This window comes from Poecilia latipinna, unplaced genomic scaffold, assembly GCF_001443285.1.
Source record: "Poecilia latipinna isolate Pla-1442-1.1 unplaced genomic scaffold, P_latipinna-1.0 Scaffold14, whole genome shotgun sequence".
In the NCBI taxonomy this organism is placed as follows: Eukaryota; Metazoa; Chordata; class Actinopteri; order Cyprinodontiformes; family Poeciliidae; genus Poecilia; species Poecilia latipinna.
The window spans coordinates 734,508-751,872 of NW_015112630.1; the positions used below are offsets into that span (position 1 = coordinate 734,508).

General features: G+C 39.4%; 1 protein-coding gene across 4 annotated transcripts in view; it reads left to right on the forward strand.

Moving 5' to 3' along the window:
* LOC106947368 (RAS guanyl-releasing protein 2) overlaps positions 1-16,394 on the forward strand; it is a 63,679-nt gene extending 47,285 nt beyond the window's left edge. For 2 of the 4 annotated variants that reach the window (XM_015032325.1, XM_015032315.1), the window contains exons 14-17: positions 6,154-6,190; positions 10,543-10,701; positions 11,632-11,694; positions 16,044-16,394. In XM_015032325.1, coding sequence (XP_014887811.1) covers positions 6,154-6,190; positions 10,543-10,701; positions 11,632-11,690 — 255 coding nt within the window. In that variant the 3' untranslated portion in view covers positions 11,691-11,694; positions 16,044-16,394. The other 2 variants (XM_015032335.1, XM_015032306.1) reach the window with 2 other exon arrangements.
* Positions 16,395-17,365: the final 971 nt, after the last annotated feature.

Consider the following 17,365-nt stretch of genomic DNA (forward strand, 5'->3'; position numbering starts at 1 on the left):
AAAGTTTTCAAAATAAGAGCATAAATATGTCTAACCACTCGACAAATTCGTAACAGTCGAAAACAAAAATTTCAACACAGATGTCAAACTTTATTCAGATAGTTAGCAAAACAGACGAGTCAATTAGAGCTTTAGAATGGATCGGGAAATGTTGAAAAGCTAAGTGATGTCAAACTAAGAGCAAAAGAGCTAAATGAAAAATTAGTTCTGCTATCTGCACATTTGCAGTTTGGCAGAAGAGAAATTCATAAAATTATTTTTTAGCAATGTCATTTTCAAACAAATCCTTAAAAAAGAGGTCAACGCCATTACAAATACAAAATTACAAATAACCAACAACCTTTTCTTTCAAAGCCGACCTCAATGTACTTCAGCTCGACTAGACATAGCAAACAGGAAAGAATGATTCAGATCCTGATCTTGTAAAGGACAATAGACGAAAAAAATACAAATCAGAAAAATGCTAAGCACTCTGTTAGTATGTTTTGGGTCTACAATGGTTTACTGATCCTTCTCGCTAAAGTTCACTGTCACATATCGGCCGACTGAGGCATTAAAGGTGCTGAAACATCCCTTTAAATGATTCATGTTGGATCATTGCGAGGTGCAATTGTCCTATTTATGGATTCTGCTGTTATGAGGTCAATATCTTCCTCAGCCACTGCAAAAAGTCACCTTTCAAGTTCAAACATTGGGTATATATTAATTAAAATAAAATGATCTGCCAACAGAGCAAGAAAATGAGACTTGTCAAGACTTTCCTAAACAAGTTTTAAAAAAATCCCATATAGGTCTGTCACCATAACAAATTTTGCTGGACGATATATTGTCCCAGAAGTTATTGTGATAAACGATACAATTGTTGTTTTAAGACTATTTTCAAGTGGCATAAATAACGCAAGAACACATTCTGAAAGGTCATTGAACTTTAAATTCTAATGAACATTTAACACTGATACTGGAAGACATTTTAAATACATAAAATAAATTAAAAAAACAACATCAAATAAAACAAATTATGAAGTCTGTGTAAGCGACTGACCAGACTGAGGACTTTTATCATCTAGTTTTAGGTGGAAATGGGGGAGAAAAAAAGAGAAAAACAAGAAATCATGCAAGTGGAAATTATTGAGTTTGTTTTAATTTGTTGTGCGATTAATTGTTTTGTTGCTTTTTGCAACAGCACTGCCTGAAAATCCCTGAAAATTAGTGTACTTTCATTAAGAACAAGACAATTTTTACTTATTCAAATAAGATAAATGAGACTTATTTACAGAATGTGCTGAAAAATATTCTCGAGAAAATCCTACTTGACATCTCGCGCATTATGTTTATATATTTCTAGCAGCTTAAGTGGGTGGATCAATTAGAGTTCTGATTAGCTTATTTCACAGAAACATTTTTTCATTAAATAGAATAAAATATATCTACATTATGCCTGAACACAAGCTTCAGTCAGAGCTCTCTCTATTTCAGACCCTGTTCTCTCATCATTAGGCTCAGACGCTCTGGCAAACACATGCTACTGCTAATTATTTCAGGTTTATCCGTGGAGGAGGGAAGTATTGAGAGCATCCTTTTTTTTTGGATCTAATAACATGATCTGTCCTTAGAAAAGAAAGAAGAAAAAAAAAAAAAGCAGATAACGAGCCAAAGCAGCCCACTGCTGCTGGGCCTGTCTGTGTTAACGTGACCGCTGCAGGCCAAACCGGCGCAGCGCTGAGAGTGAAACGTAGATGTTTCCAGGTCTGACCTGCCAGATCTGCTGTTGCCGCTTAGCTGCTCCAGGGGCGACAATGTGAACATGAAAGCAGCAGGTTTATACGCTTTAAAGTCTCCTTTTACAATTTCACACACAGGTTTTGTGTTTTGTGAGGCTTCGATAAAACTGCTACAAATACTACATGTCAGTACTCCAGCAGGCATCCATCCTGGTTCTAACACTTCATTTCCTTTTATCTTCCATATGACTCCCTCTTCCAGATACAACCTCCTTGAAAAGGCTAAACTGGCATTGGTCATACTCAAATGCTAATAAATCAGGGTTTTGCAACCTTTACGAACCGACTCTTTGGAGCAAAATAGTTTGTTTTCATCATAGCTACTGTAGGAAATTCCCGAAATTTAGGAAAGAACAGTGATTTTTACTTTTGTTTTAAGATTTAATACATTTTCTTCATTGCAACATTTAAATTTAAAGTAAGATGATAAAAAATATTGTGTCATTCTTTGCAGAAATGTATGTATATGTTGGACAAAAACACCTAGGAAAAACTGGTAAGCTAAAGTGTTTTTGGAATTTTTTGTAAAAGTCATTGAGAGCCACAGGCTGCAGATGTCAGCAATAGATAAATTAATTCTTAAGATCTATCTGCATAAATCTTCCAGACTTCTTTGGTCTACATCATGTGAAAAATTAAAGTAGTTTCCACATATTTTACAAAAAGATACATTCATTGTTCTGGAGCTTTCTCAGCTGAGAAAGGTCAACATTGTAACTTTAAGTCACTGTGAGCTCTTCGCGGCTATGCAAGAAAAGCACTAAGGCTAGAAATGGCTAAAGATCTTATTTTGTGTTTTTACCAAATCGATGCGCTTCAACGGCAACTTTTTATTGGGTGGAAAATTAAAAGAAAGGAGTTTAAAAATAGTCAGCCTAAAAAAAAAAAAGCTGAATTTTGATAAACTGTTCATTTAAATACATTTAGAATTAGCATGCTAATTTAAAAGCTAGCGGAGAAAAGTCACATAAACCAATAAGTGTGTAACTGAGCGTTATTCCGACTCCTGTGTGAGCTTCATTGTGTTTCACCGACTCCAGCAGCAGCAAAGGTCAGTGTGTGTAGGCTGAGCTGTGATGATGCCGGTGTCTAGATGTTTGTCTTCTCTTTGTTGCGCAGCCCCTGCCTGTGTGGTGTGTGTGTGTGTGTGTGTATCTACGTTTGTAGCTAGTGGCGTATTTGTTCTTATGGCTTCTCTGTAGTTGTGTGTGTGTTTGTGTGTGGAGAGGTCAGGATATTTTGTGCCTCCTCAGATGTGCCAGTGCTGTGTGTGATCTCCAGCTCGGCTCTTTCATGTTATTGTCCCCCCACTCCTCCACACACACACCCCAGTCCCTCCACCGCTGCACCCCTCTTGATCTGGGTCCCCCTCCACCAGCCCCCTCTGCTCTGGCCCCCGTCTCACCTCATCTCTATGTTCAGTTTTGGAAATTCAGATATGAAGTGAATGGGTATTTTAAAATGTGTATCTAAGCTAAATTTCAACACATTTTTTGAGTGTTTTCACACCTGATAGTTTGGTAGACTCGGTTTGATTGGGAACCAAAATCGCAACATTCCTTACAAGTTTTAGCTGTTGTGGTTCGCTTCCCAAACGTTTAGAAAGACCTGTTCAACTCCTCACCTGTGGTGGCGCTGCACCAAGAACTACTGAAGGAAACAACACGAAAACGTCCGAAGAAGATACGAATGAATTACTTCTACATGTAATAGCAAAAATGGAGTAGCGTCAGATTTTAGCAGATGTGGGATTTTTCTTTTGTCTTTGGCTAAAAACTGCGAGCCATTTCTTCTGGTAACAGAAAACTGGTTCGGTTGTTTTGGTTGTATTTACCCAGAATGCCCTGTGCTGTAGTTTTTGCATCCACATAACCATTCAAACCCCACCACAGTTCACTTCAAATGGACCAAGACAGATCAGAGTTTTTGGTCTGCGTCAGAGTTCCATCACACATTCTCACCTCCCAAACGAACCGAACAGGGTGCATTTGATTTTCTTTCATTCAATTTCACAGCTCAACAAAAACTAAAATTATAAGAGATTAGAAACAGAAGGCAGCGGCTCCCCCATTTTCACCAAAATCTCCTGACGTCTCCTGAATCGTAACAAATGACACATGGTTCTGAATATTTTTTAGTTGAAAGCAGTCTGACATAACTGGCATGCACATTAGTGCAGCCCCTTTAATCAAATACCCCTGAAATGAACAGCACAGGGATTACATTTCTAGGTACAGGTAAGTGTTGCTTTATGTTAGTCTGTCATGTAAAATTCAAATAAAACAGAAAGTGGGTTTGTTTCGATTTGGTGTCATTCGGTTCTGTCCTGTTCCCTGAATCTGTCACTAGATGTCCCCAGCTACCCTCTCCTGCTCTCTGCAGCATCACGTCATCATGTCGTCCTCATCACTAGCCTAAGTCTCTCCTGCTGGCACACACACAGTCCTTCCTCAGATCCTCGCCCCACTCCCTCTTCCATCCAACTCTCCGTTCTCTGTGCTGAATCTTCTCCGTTGCTCAGCCTAACAGTTTTGACGTTTCTCTGAATTATTTGGACCAAATTGTCCTAATGTGATGTTTTATTTGGTGTTCTGCTGTCACGTTAAACTCGTAGTAGTTGCTACTGAATGTTAATCTTTTTCACATCTGTTTTTGTCGTGTTCTTAACACCTGTTTCCAGATAGTGTGGCATAAATGTCAGCAGTCCTAGCAGAAGGAAACAGCCTCTGCTGTTCGCAGTTCATCCATTTTAGAAATGTGTCAGTCTTTGGTCTTTTAGGATAATTGGAATTTTCGAGATATTTAAAGATCCAAACTGCCAGTTATGAAATGAGACAATTATTTCAAATTTTTCCATTTTTCATTATATTTCCATCAGCTTTATTGCAAAGTTTATGTAACACAAACAAGGAATTTAACTCTCCTTCCATGTGCATTTACTGTATATGAAGGGAACATAAAAAATAAAACTTTTTTGTAACTAAACATCCGTCATCATGCTCTGCAGGACCCATCTGTCATGTTGCAGCTGGAGGATCCTGCTGAGATGGAGTGATGTGAGGATGCTGCTTCTCTATGAGAACTATAATTATCATCATTCAAAATACTATTTTCTTTCAGTTATAATTGGACAGAGTTTTTGTACAAGTAAAACACCTGAAGCCCTTATTATGGAAAGTTTTTCTCTATATAACCTCTATTTAAAATTTATATTTGTAGGGAACATGGGTGTGTTCTTTCTGTTTTTGAAAAACAAGAAAAAAATATTCAACTCTTGCTCAAAGTTTCCCATCCAACTGAACCTGTTCAGTTCCATGAAAGCTGGAGGTGAAAGTTAACGATGATTAATCAGGGCTAATTTTCTGCCTTCTTGGCGTCTGCTGAACGTCTTCCTGTTCCTGACTGCTTAGCGATGTTGCATTCACTGATTCACTGATTCACAGCTGATATGTGCGCTGGAAAAATATTGATACCTTTACCTTTAGTGGGAGACACTGCTAGCTAAAATGTTAGTTGAGCTAACTCTGAAGCTCTAATAACAAACATTAGTTCCACTAACATTACAACATTACACAAACACAGTATTTAGCGGAAGCTAATACTAAATCACTAATGTGATGTTTAGCAGAATGCTAAAGTGCTAACTTCAATTAAAATATCTGCCCTTGAAACACCACAACCGTCGTACACCAATTTAATTTTGACATTATTTCCATGTTCTATAATGGCCTTAGATATCATATTTATGTTTATGTCTTGTTCTCTATTGTCCGGATTCTATTTTGTTCCTGTTTGTTTCTTGTTTGAAATAGTTATTAGTGAAAAAGCAGAGAACGTGAGGAGAGGAAACAAACTGTTGCGCAAAAAAATTATTCTACTGAAAATTTGCAAAACAGCCAACATACATAGATAGTGCTTTGGAATTTATTTGTAATTTTATTTAGGAGTACCTAAGTGAGCTAAACATCTTCAAAGTTAGCTAAAGAGCTAAGCGCATTAGCAGAAGTGTGTCCACTACTGCCTTTACCATAACCTTACAACCACAGCATTTATGTATTTTGGGAGGATTTTATTTGATAGACCGACACAAAATGGTGCATTACTTTGTGGAGGGGAAGGAAAAAGATCAAAGGTTTCTCCTTGGTTTTTATTTGTGAAGGATTGTCCAGACCTTGTATTATTATCCTTCTAATTAAAGTTCCCCCATCAAAACACACTGACGTTCCCCCATCAAAACACACTGACAGAATGTGACAAAGTTTAATGGGTCACTGCATACTGGTGTGTTTTCTCCATCCATTTCCTTTCAGGTATCTTAATTACCCGTTCACCAACCTTCTTCTTCCTTTGTCTTGTCCTTTCTGTCTTCTAGATATGGGGCTTTTACAAACAAGGCTACAAGTGTAAAGGTAAGACAACAATTCTCCGAGAAGATGTTCTTGTTCCACTTGGAAGGCTGCCGCCTCCTGAGAATCTCTTGATCCCATTGATCTCCCCTCTAACTCATACGCATATACAGAGTAAATGTCAAGAACACACAGAGCCACCATCTCATCAGCTGTACAGGATCAGTCTGTTTTACTCCATGTCCACACGTAAAGCCTGGATTTGCCCTTCCGGGCCTCCATACAGACTTGTGTTTGACACACACATACACACACACACACACACCTCCAACATCTCCTCTCCCTTCAACACTCCCTTCATAAACACTGACTTAGCCTTCTTCTTTGCACTGGGGAGAGGCTGTCAGTGGTTTGTGCCAAGTTGGTGATGAACTGCAGATGCTATACTCTGGAAATAACTTAACACTGCGAATGGAATGTGAGGAAAAACTTAGGGAGTGATGGCAGATCTCGGGAAGATTTTCGTCTGCTGCGGTGTTAGCAGGAGGCGATTGAAGACAAATGACTGCTCTGCTAGTTTACACCCAGAGTGGCTCGGACGATTAGCTCATTAGCTTGCAAAAAACAGGTCCACCTCTGTTCAGTAAATTCTCCAAACTTTGCAATGGGGAAGAATTCTACTGAGTCTTTTCTGGAAAAAAAACAGGGATTTCCTTATCGTCCACATGTAATTTCGGTATTAACTTTCTCCTCATTCATTTCGGCCTTCAGGTTTGCTAACTGTTGCTTATTAAATCGCTGGCAAGCCTTCATCAAACATTTCCGTCGCATAGCAGCCAGAGTAATTAGTGTTCGCTGGGGTCATTAGACGCAGTTTTCACAACGCTCTGCACCTCGAATGTAGGAGACAAGAAAAATAGACGTGTTTACTCAAAGGCTGATTTGTTCATTAGCACAAACTAATCCCAGAAGTATTCCAAAACCTTTGAACTTTTCCACTTTTTTTTCACGTTACAAACACAAAGTAGTCCCGGAATGTGAGGCAATAGGGAAACTGTGATTCTATAAACCTTCTAGGAATAAATGACTGGAAAGTGTGGATTGGCGGTTTGCATCTAACTGTGCAGTTTAGGTCAAAATGTGTTCATAGTTGATTTTACTATAGATTATGTGGAAGAACTTGTACGTTTTGGATTTGCTAGATGTTCTCCATGCACTTTCAGATGTTTTGCTAAAAATGTCAAAAGAGTGAAAAAAAAACATACCTCAAAAACCAAAAAAAATCCCAAATACATCTCAAAAAATGTAAACTTGTGAAATGTACAATTTTGTAAGTCACTCATTTCAGTAATAAATTATTTACAGAATGAAATATTTCACACTTTTGTTTATTATTTTTATAGTAACTGACATTAAGGTAGTTACTTGATTGTGCTATAAAATGGTATATGCTATATATGTTTTCCACGTTATGTGCGTGGAAAACATAATACTTTCCCTTTAAGAAAGTGAAATCAATCTAAGTTCACGTTTTTAACCGATAAAAGGACGGTCCACATTTGGCTTTTGGTATTACAGAGAAGGCTAAGTGCGGGTCAAACACAATCACACCCATAAAAAGGACTGATGTCTCTGCAGTGGGTACACCCACACCCACACACACACACCTCCCACCCATTCAACCCATCTACTCCCCCCACACTTTCCAATATCCTCTCCACTCAGAGGCCTGTAGTCTGACTGGGAGTTTCAGTGTGTTCTGGCTTGTTCCATTAATGAGACCGGAGGAAGTCAATGAGACAGGCCCACAGCCATTCATCCCCATTACCATTGTTAGGCTGTACTCAGGGAGGGAGACAGAGCGCCAGGGGTGTAATTGAAATGAATCACCCACTGTGGCGCAGTGCAGGAGTGGGAGGACTCTGACTGCGAGTGGGTTGCTGGGATGTGTGTGTCGGAGCAGCAGATGTCAGGCATTTCAGACTTAACTATAGGAAGCCTCTAGGTGTGTGACTGGGTGCAGTGCTGTCACAGTTCATTCTAACTTTTACTCCAACACACAGCCACAGAAATAGCCCTGATTTGGGGGGGGTTTCAGACTTTTTCAGTCAGCTTGACATTTCTGCAGCAGCAGCTTTCACTTTTTTTTATTGAGAAATATTTGATCTGACTCCCATATCTGTCTCTCAGACATTCGACTTACAGATGTTTAAATCTTACAGAGGCATCCACACATCTAGAACTTCTTCGCATTTTGTCAGAAACTTCAACTGATTGTATTAGGTTTTTATCCATCAAACATGAAGTAGTGTGTTTTGGTGGAGTAGGACAAAATGGATAAATGGCTTTCAGTGTGTCAGTACTCTGTAGAGCCACATTTTGCTATGGAGTCTTTAGGGAATGTTACCATCAGCTTTGGACATTTGGAGGATTGTAGTTTTTGTTAGAGATGAGCGTATCGATCCAAAGTATTGATACGTCCACCAAGTATCAGATCTATTAGTATCCACTACCGCATACTTTAGTTTCATATACTCTCTTGAAATTTTGTATAATTTTTTTGTATTGTTTCAATTTGCTTTCAAATTATAATTTTGTTGCACTTTGTTTATTTAAGAAAAATGCACACAAGTCATGTTATATGATATTTCATTAAAGTAACGTACTTTGTCCAAATTATACAGTGGTCCAGAGGTCCACTGTATTGGACCTCTGAACCAGAGGTGAGCGGCTCAATCCAAAGTATTGATAAAGTCGATACCAAATCTTTATCAGTATTGGATCAATACTAATGTGGTAAGATTGAGACTTCAGTTTCAGATTCCCTCTTTAATTTTATTTTACTTTTGTTTTGTAGTTTCCCATCTATACTTTATATTCTTTCTGTTTATCATATTAATATGCTATTAACATATTTTGTAGACATCTACCAACTTTGTCCAAATTCTGTCTTCAATTTTAACAAAATAATTCAAAAGAAAAAACACAAAAACGCCTAAGAGTCAGAAGCTCATTGATATATGAAACTTGAATAATAAAATGTATTGATAACAGTATCGGTATTGGTGATATTGTCCCAATACTAATTTGGTATCAGATTGATAGCAAAATATCTCACAGCTCTAGAGGACACTTACCTATTTGCAGCTCAGTATTCACAAAATTGTGGGTTTTTTCTGAATCAGTTGCGGAAAATTTTCCTTTTCACTCGTTTTCTTCTTGATCATATTGAAAATATTAGAAAGAAAATGCAGCTTGGAAAGCTGAGGAATCAAGGCAGTGCTACTTGACAGGCCATTGGCTGTCGTTAGCCAATCAGATTGGCTGCACCACTCAACAGTAGAAAAAAGATTGTGGATGCTCGCATTTGAAGTAGCACTATGACAGTATACACTGTGTATTAATGCATATTAAGATAATTTGGTGTGTGAAGTATTACAATAAGCAGTTAGAACAATTTTAGAGGGAGTACCAAGTATTTGCAAATTGTAGCTTTTTGCAGGTGACTGTGGCCCCTAACCTGCATGAATACTGGGTGTCGCTCAAATTAGAGGTGAATGATACTGCATGTTTTGGTATCGATCTGATACCAAGTAAATACAGAGCCAGTACCGATGCCAGTATCAATACTTTATACCATTTAGGTTTGATATATCATCAATCTTCTGACTTCAGTGTGTTTTTGTTGCTTTTTCTTTTGAATTATTGTGTTAAAACCAAGGATAGAATTTTGACAGTTTATATCTGTCTACTCTACGAACATATTAACATGATAAACAGAAACCATTGAAAATAAGCAAGTCAAAACAAAATGTTTTGTTGCAATCTTAACACGCTGCTATTGATCCAATCTAGAAGTTGATCATTTTCTTATTGTTTTGTATCGATCCACCCACTTCTGGCTCAAATTAGGTCTGAGTGGATGGAGAGTTTCTGTCAAAAATGTGTAAATTAAAAGTTTCTAAGTGTAACATGACATACTGTGGAAAAGTTCAAGGCTCACAAATCATTTTTAATATAACTGAAGGTAAATATTCAGTTTTCTTGCTTCCTCGCTGGGTGACCCACCACTACTGCTCCCGCTCCTCTCAGACTCGCCCCAGTTTACAGAGTTACTGTTGAGTACGGTTGACCTGTCTCTGTGTGTGTGTGCCGGTGCTCGTGTGTCTGCATGCCGTGCCAAAGCACCTTTCTGTCGCCACTAGCTCTCCCATTTACCCCCATGTTTCGGTTTGGACCCGTCCCGTTATCTGACCCTGTCTTTCCTCTTCATTCCCCCGCCGTCCCAAACAAATGGACATTCCCTTGTCGCCGATCCTCCCTGCCTCTCCATCCAACTCGCCGTCCTCTCCTCCTCTCCCGACACCTGTCCCTGCCGGCGTCCTTCGTCCGCCGTGTCAAACCTCCGGCTGCAGCCTGCGGGGTGAACTGCCACAAGGCCTGCCGCAGCCGCCTGGCCGTGGAGTGCAGGAAGAGAACCAAGAGCATCAGCCACGAGACTCCGCCTGCCCTGCAGGCCCGGTCCTACAGCTTCCCACCACCTGCAAACACTCCGCCCAGCCTGCAGAACACAGGTGAGGACGACGGCGTATTAGCACCAGTGTGGATGGAAAAAAAGGGCTACGTTTCTGACAAAAACTCTGAAATTTTTTGGTTTAATCTCAGAAAATGTCTAGCAAAAGAAAACAAAAATTCTGAATTTGAAAAGTTGAAGATTTGCTTAAAAAAAATTCAGAAAATTTGAGGTTAGTCTCTGATTTTTTTTTAAAGAAAAAACCAAGGAATTTCTGGGTTTGAAAAGTTGAACATTTGCTCAAAATAACTGAAGTTTTGAGATCAATCCCAGAAAATTTCTAGAAAAAAACTTCTGAGTTTCAGAAGTCAAAGATTTTAGACTTTTGAAATTTCCAAGTTTGAGATTAATCTCAAAATTTCTGAGTTTGTATTCACTCAGTAGCCAGTCTGTGCCAACATTCCCAGTATCACACACCTCTTTGTTCTGTGAATCTTCCACAGTGACAGAGGAGATTCAAGCCAGTTACCTTTTTATTTGCCTTAATACTTATCTTATTTGATGCTGCAAATGAATGACTTGGAAAATGTTTTTTTACTCTCTAGTGAATTTGTTTGATGACCGGAAACATTAAAGTGATCATAACAGAAAAAAATCCATGCAAATCATTTTCCTAGAGTTCTAAATTAATCTTTACCATAAATACTAGCAAATATAGCAGGATATTTATGTTAAAATGTATGCATTAAAATAAAAAATAATAATACATCATAGTAATTGTGTGCAAATACTGTGGTATTTTTATTCATTGAGCGAATAGAGTATAATTTGTAATGGAAATATAATTAGCTTATCACAGGGAAACCTTTTCTCTCTGGCTGATTGGAGGACTCAGGATTTCCAGATAATTGAACCAGAATGCCGTAAAGATCCGGCCAGTGCTCAAGGTGTTCTGAGCTCTCAGTCTTCTCTTACTCTCTGTCTCTGTCAGTCATTGCAGAAGAGGACATAGAGACGGTCGAGGAGGGAGTATTTGATGTCCATCTATAACCAGGTGAGAGATGCTCGCTGTTATTGCATTCCTCTTCTGCGTGTCGTTGACGTCTCTCTGCGTTTCGCAGATCTCCCACAGCAGTAATTGATTTTCACTCTTGTTAATAACTACCTGTTTGGCCCTGGATGACTCCTGAAATTTCTGTGATATCTGTTGGGCAAGGCAGAGAGCGGTCAGGGTGAGCTGCTGGTAGAGCCTACAAGATGCTCTTTCACATGTAAAACACTGAGGGGAAAAGTCATGACACACTGCTATCTCCTCTATTTCTACAGTTATTTGACTTTAACCTTCATCTTTATTTCTGCCTTGGATTCATGAAGCACGTTGCTCTAAAGACATGTAGGAGCAATCCTGCAGAATTGTGCAGTTTGCAGTTATTTTTGTCAGGTATGCGTCCTCTCTTCAGGCTCCAAACACAGCAGATGCAGAGGTGTCTGAAGACAAACAAAAGTTTGCATTTTATAGTTTATTTTATTTAAAAATAAAACTGCCGCAGTCGTCCACCAGTAAGGAAATGAAATTGCACTCCTGGATTGATTGATTTTCAAATGCCATAGCGTGTCAGTGGCTTTGACTTGGTATTCCAGCTTCACAAACTGCATTTTCTTTCAAATACTTGAGATATATTCTGTGGAAAAATCCATGAAAAACTTGCATGTACGTTCTGTAGACAGATCTGTAAACACTGAGATGCAAATAGGCCGAGGTTCACTGTGCTGGACTGAGATTTGGTGACTTTGGTTAAGCCAGCGGAGTTCAGTGAACTCGATTTTATGTTCAAGATGATTTGAGGTTTATGATATGCATAATATTCCAGAGTATGAGGCATGCATCTTAGATATTTTGCTGAGATGACTCCAGCAAGTTGCAAACTACACACCTTTGGTCGCAAAATATCAGTTGGTTAGTCTGAAAACACACAACCTGTGATTCTATCAGCCTGATTTGTGTTATGTGAAAAGGCAAAGTGAACTGTAGCAGGCAGGTGGTGGATGATGTTTGTTGGCGGTAGCGTCAGATGCACTTCAGGAATACGAGTTCTGCCCCAAACTCTGGAGATGAATGCTCTACAACAATCTGAAAGATGCCACATCTGACTGACTGACTGGTCTTTAGAGACAGGTCAGGTTTACATGGTAACCAGAAACAAACGCTTTCCCAGTCCACTTAGCGGTACAGCATGGGTCGGTACGGGCCGGTACTCTGTTTTATGGAAAGCATTTCCACTGCCAGTTGGACTCTCACTGGACAGGCGGGCTTAAACTCAAACAGCTAACGTTGCGTCTACCAGTGCGACGACAAACATAACCCACTAGTACACCTCATGTTTGTTGCAAGCAGTGACGCTCTTCTGTTCTCCAATCAGTGGACGGTGTTGTGTGATGCCAGTAGTTGACCTTAACCATACAGTACTATTGACCTATGAACTTACAACCGAAGGGGGTCAAGGAATAGTGTGGCACAGGTCGGTTGGATGGGCCACTTTTTCAATGGAAACAAAAAAAATAGTGATCCGTAGCGCTCAATGGAAACGAGGCGAAATGCAATCATCTTTCATAAGTCAACCAGCAGCACAGCCACATGTTACTGCAGCTATGGACATATCGAAGAACACGAGTCCTGCAATGTTATCCATTAACCGCAGCACAGGTGCTGTTAAGCCCATTTCTTTGCCTCGCTTCCTTCCTTTAGGATTGTATTATGGAAATAAAGAGATCAATAAGTGAGCTTTAATAACTGTAACCGTGCCAGAAAAACCTTTAGGTCTTCTAAAAGCCTTTGTGGCTTTTGGTCCTTTGAAAAACATCAATGACTCCTTACGGGCTCCAATCACAGCTTGCATATAAATAAATATGAGTTGTGAGCAGTTCAGTCGAATTGCGTTCTTTCATTTCCCAGGCTGTTTGATTTGAATAATTCTTAAAGGCCTTCACAAGTGAAACTAATCAGTGTATTAAAAGAAAAAAGGCAAGTGGAGATAACGGACGGCAAAGAAATTTGCCTAATTTCTCTTTGGAGGAATGACTCTTCTTCTTTTGTACCATCTTACCCCCTCTGAGAATTATCTTACTGCTAAGTCGGAGACCAGTGTTTTCTTAAATAGGCTAATTAAACAACAAGAATGCAAAATGACATGGTCATATTCGCCAATAAAGAGGCTGTGGGGCAAAAATGTATCCACACATTTTGAATACATTGCAGTAATGGATGTTTTCTGGCTGCCTTCAGACATTTTGACTTCATAATAAAGTGATGTTAGAATGCAGCGCCTTAATTCCCACTGAACATTGACACATTTTCAACCACAAGCTGTCATGTACCTCATTGGGTTTTATGTGTCGGACCAACACAAGCCTACAAATAGTTGTGAAGTAGCAGAGAAGCTGCACTTTGTTTCAGCCCACATTACTCTGATGCCCATAAATAAAGTATGTTCAGAAGTCACCAAATCACTAAACAGAGTCCACCTGCATGGGGTTTCATTTTATTTTACACCCAGCTGTTCTGTGGCGGTCTTAGAGGTTTGTTTAGAGAACATTAGTGAACCGATGGCATCATGAAGAACAGAGAACAGACAGACAGGTCAGAGAAACATCCGGAAGCCGTGCTGGGTTCTGGTCATGAGACCCGAGAGCTCATCGTCAACAATGGGTCATAAAAGGAAATATTATGAACAAACTGTTTGCAGCACAGTAACTTAGCAACAGAGCAGTGGTGGGCACTCTTCGGCTATCACGCTAATAGCAGAGTTCAGTTTACTCTTTAGCATTTTTGCTAGCTATGAAAACATTTAGCATACATAGCTTCCCATAAATTGATATTTCCAGATAAATTCTAGAGCATTAATTTACTTCGACATCCATGTTGAGCTGTTGGTTATCGACTGTTAAGAATTCTTCAAGTAGAGACGTTTATTTTCACGCTCTTGTTTTGAAACGGGTGAAGTGTGTTTACGCAGAGGCACGAAGAACTGCATCTGGAAAAGGTTTCTGTGAAGAATCAACTCAGAGGGGGGAATGAAAACACTCGCCATATTTTTGCTTTTGTATATTTTGAAAACATACGAACCATGAATCATTTTCATTCCTTTTGCCAACTATGCACCACTTTTTTTCTAGTCTGTCAAACAAATCATCGTATAATACATTGACGGTTGTGTTTGTAATGTAACATCGTGTAAAAAGAAAAAAAAAGAAAATCATTTGAATACTTTTGCTAAGCTTAGTAAACTGGAAGAATTTACAATTTAGCTAATCTTTGCACATTTATCTGGCTTTATGTGATCAAAATGATGGATTGTCATTGGTAAAATTACACAGTAAAAAGAATTAACAGCAATATTTTTATTTCTTTAGCCGTAGAGAAAAAAAAAGAATGTTCAATTTTCAAAGTCATATTGTCACCATGTTATTCATACTATTCATACATTTATAAATGTCAGAGTTTCAATCTATTTAATTCACAAGCTAGATACAAGCTAGATATGTAGCTAGCAAGTTAGTTAAGAAGTTAAACATTTAACTTAATGTTACTGACTCTTCCTAGGTGTGAGTGTGTGTGTGCATGGTTGTTTGTCCTGTCTGTCTCTGTGATGCCCTGTCCAGGGTGACCCCGCCTCTCACCCAGAACGTTAGCTGGAGATCGGCACCAGCAACCCTCCCAACCCCACTAAGGGACAAGGGTGAAAGAAAATGGATGGATGGATGGATTTTTTTAAGTTTCAAATTAGTTAGCAAGTTAAATATTTAAGTTGCTAAGTATTTAGCTTGCTTGCTAAATATTTATTTAGCCGAGTGCTAAATATCTAGCTTGCTAACTAAAATTTAATATTTCAAGTTTGTTAATTAGCAAATTAAATAATTAGCTTGGTTTCTAAGTATTTAGCTAGCAAGCTAAATATTGAGGTCACACCTAAATATAGACATTTAGTTGGGAAAATATTTACTTTATAACTAAATTTGTAGTTAAAATAAATACTTTTAGCTAAAGATTTGTTAAATATTTACTTTCGAACTTTGACATTTATAAGTATACGAATAACATGGTGAAAATATGACTTTGAAACATTAATACCCATTTCCCCCCCTCTCTGACAGGCTAAAGAAACCAAAACACTGCAGCTCATTTTTTACAGTGTAACTTTACAAACAGCTCCCCCTCACTAATGGGTTATTTAAGACAATGTTGACCTACTATTCAGTCAAATGCTTCATATTTCCCATGATTCTTCATTCTTTCCTCAGACCAGCTGAAGGAGGAAGTGCAGAGCACAGATCTGACATCCTGGTTTCCTGTTTTGTCCACCTGGTGTGGCTGCCATTATGCTGATGGTTTCCTGTTTCTTTTAGGAGCCTTTAACTGCAGGCTGTGTTCTGGGAGTGGGCCGCTATCAGCCCGCAGCCCTCTCCACCCTGAACCCCACCCCCAACCCCAGACGACGGCGGTGTTCACGGAGCCAGATCAGAGACCCGAACCCAGCGGAGAACGTTCTCTCACTAACACGGCATGTTAGTGGTAGAACCCTCAACACCGAGGGGGAACACGCTCTGAACACGCTGCCACACGGTGGACTCATGCTGGAACAGTACGCTGTCTTCACCTAAATCGATGGTGCAACGTGTGTGTTGATTCAGTCTGCAGAGAGTGTTCATGTTTAGAAATATTGTATGTTTTTTTTTTCCTGTATTTAAAAAAAAAAACAATCCATAAAATTGTATTTTCTCAGTGAAACTTTAGAGTCAGTGTGCATCTGGAGGTGGATGTCTGCTCTTCTTCAGAACATTAAAGCGGTGCTGTTATTGCCACGAATGTAAAGCGGCCACTCAGACTAAGCTATCGTCTCCTTTTCTCTGAGATGCTCTTGTTTCTTTTTTGTTTTCCTCTGCACCGTTTTCTCAAGTATGTATTTGAGTGGAGCCACAACAAGGACCCAATTTTGATGTCAGATATATTGTTGCTTTGTGGGAACTGTGACAAAAACATCTGCTGAGCAGACAAAAGCGACAGCAGACAGGAGCGTTTAGACGCCTGTAATTAGAGCGCCGGCGAACACGGCCGTGTTTTTGTCACGTTTCCCTTCGTGTCGGTGGCCGTCCTGTAGTGAACGCCGTGCCGTTTTCGCCGTACTGTGATCGTGAGCCTAGCAGAGACAGACAAACGCTGCCGTCACACCACATCCTTCCCTCGCAAATTTGGCAACAGTTTTTTTTAAGGGATCAAAGCGGGGAAGTGAAACTGAAATCACCTAATGAGGCTTTTTTATTATTATTGTTATTATTATTGTTATTATTCGACAGCAGCCTGTAGAAAAATATTCCTGAGAATCTTGGATTTTGCCTTTTTTTTTTTGTTTCTATTCTGCACGTTGCCTCTGAAGTACTTCTGTAGAGTAGAAGTTTGGTGGTTTCTAACGTAGTGAACTCCAGCGCCGTTACTGACAAAAGTGTGCAGCTTCGTTGTGCCTGTGGAGAGATGAATTCAGACGTGGAGCTGCGTTTCGCAAACTGCCGCTTTATCACTGAATGAGACTCCGTGTTGTTGATTCTTTGCTGCATGAGTGTCTGGCCGTTCAGTGCTGACGGCTGCCTCTCTGTGTGTGACCAGAACCTCGCTACGTTGTTCTCTGGTGGCTCCCAAATGATTCCTCAGTATTAAAAGCACCAGCTGTTCA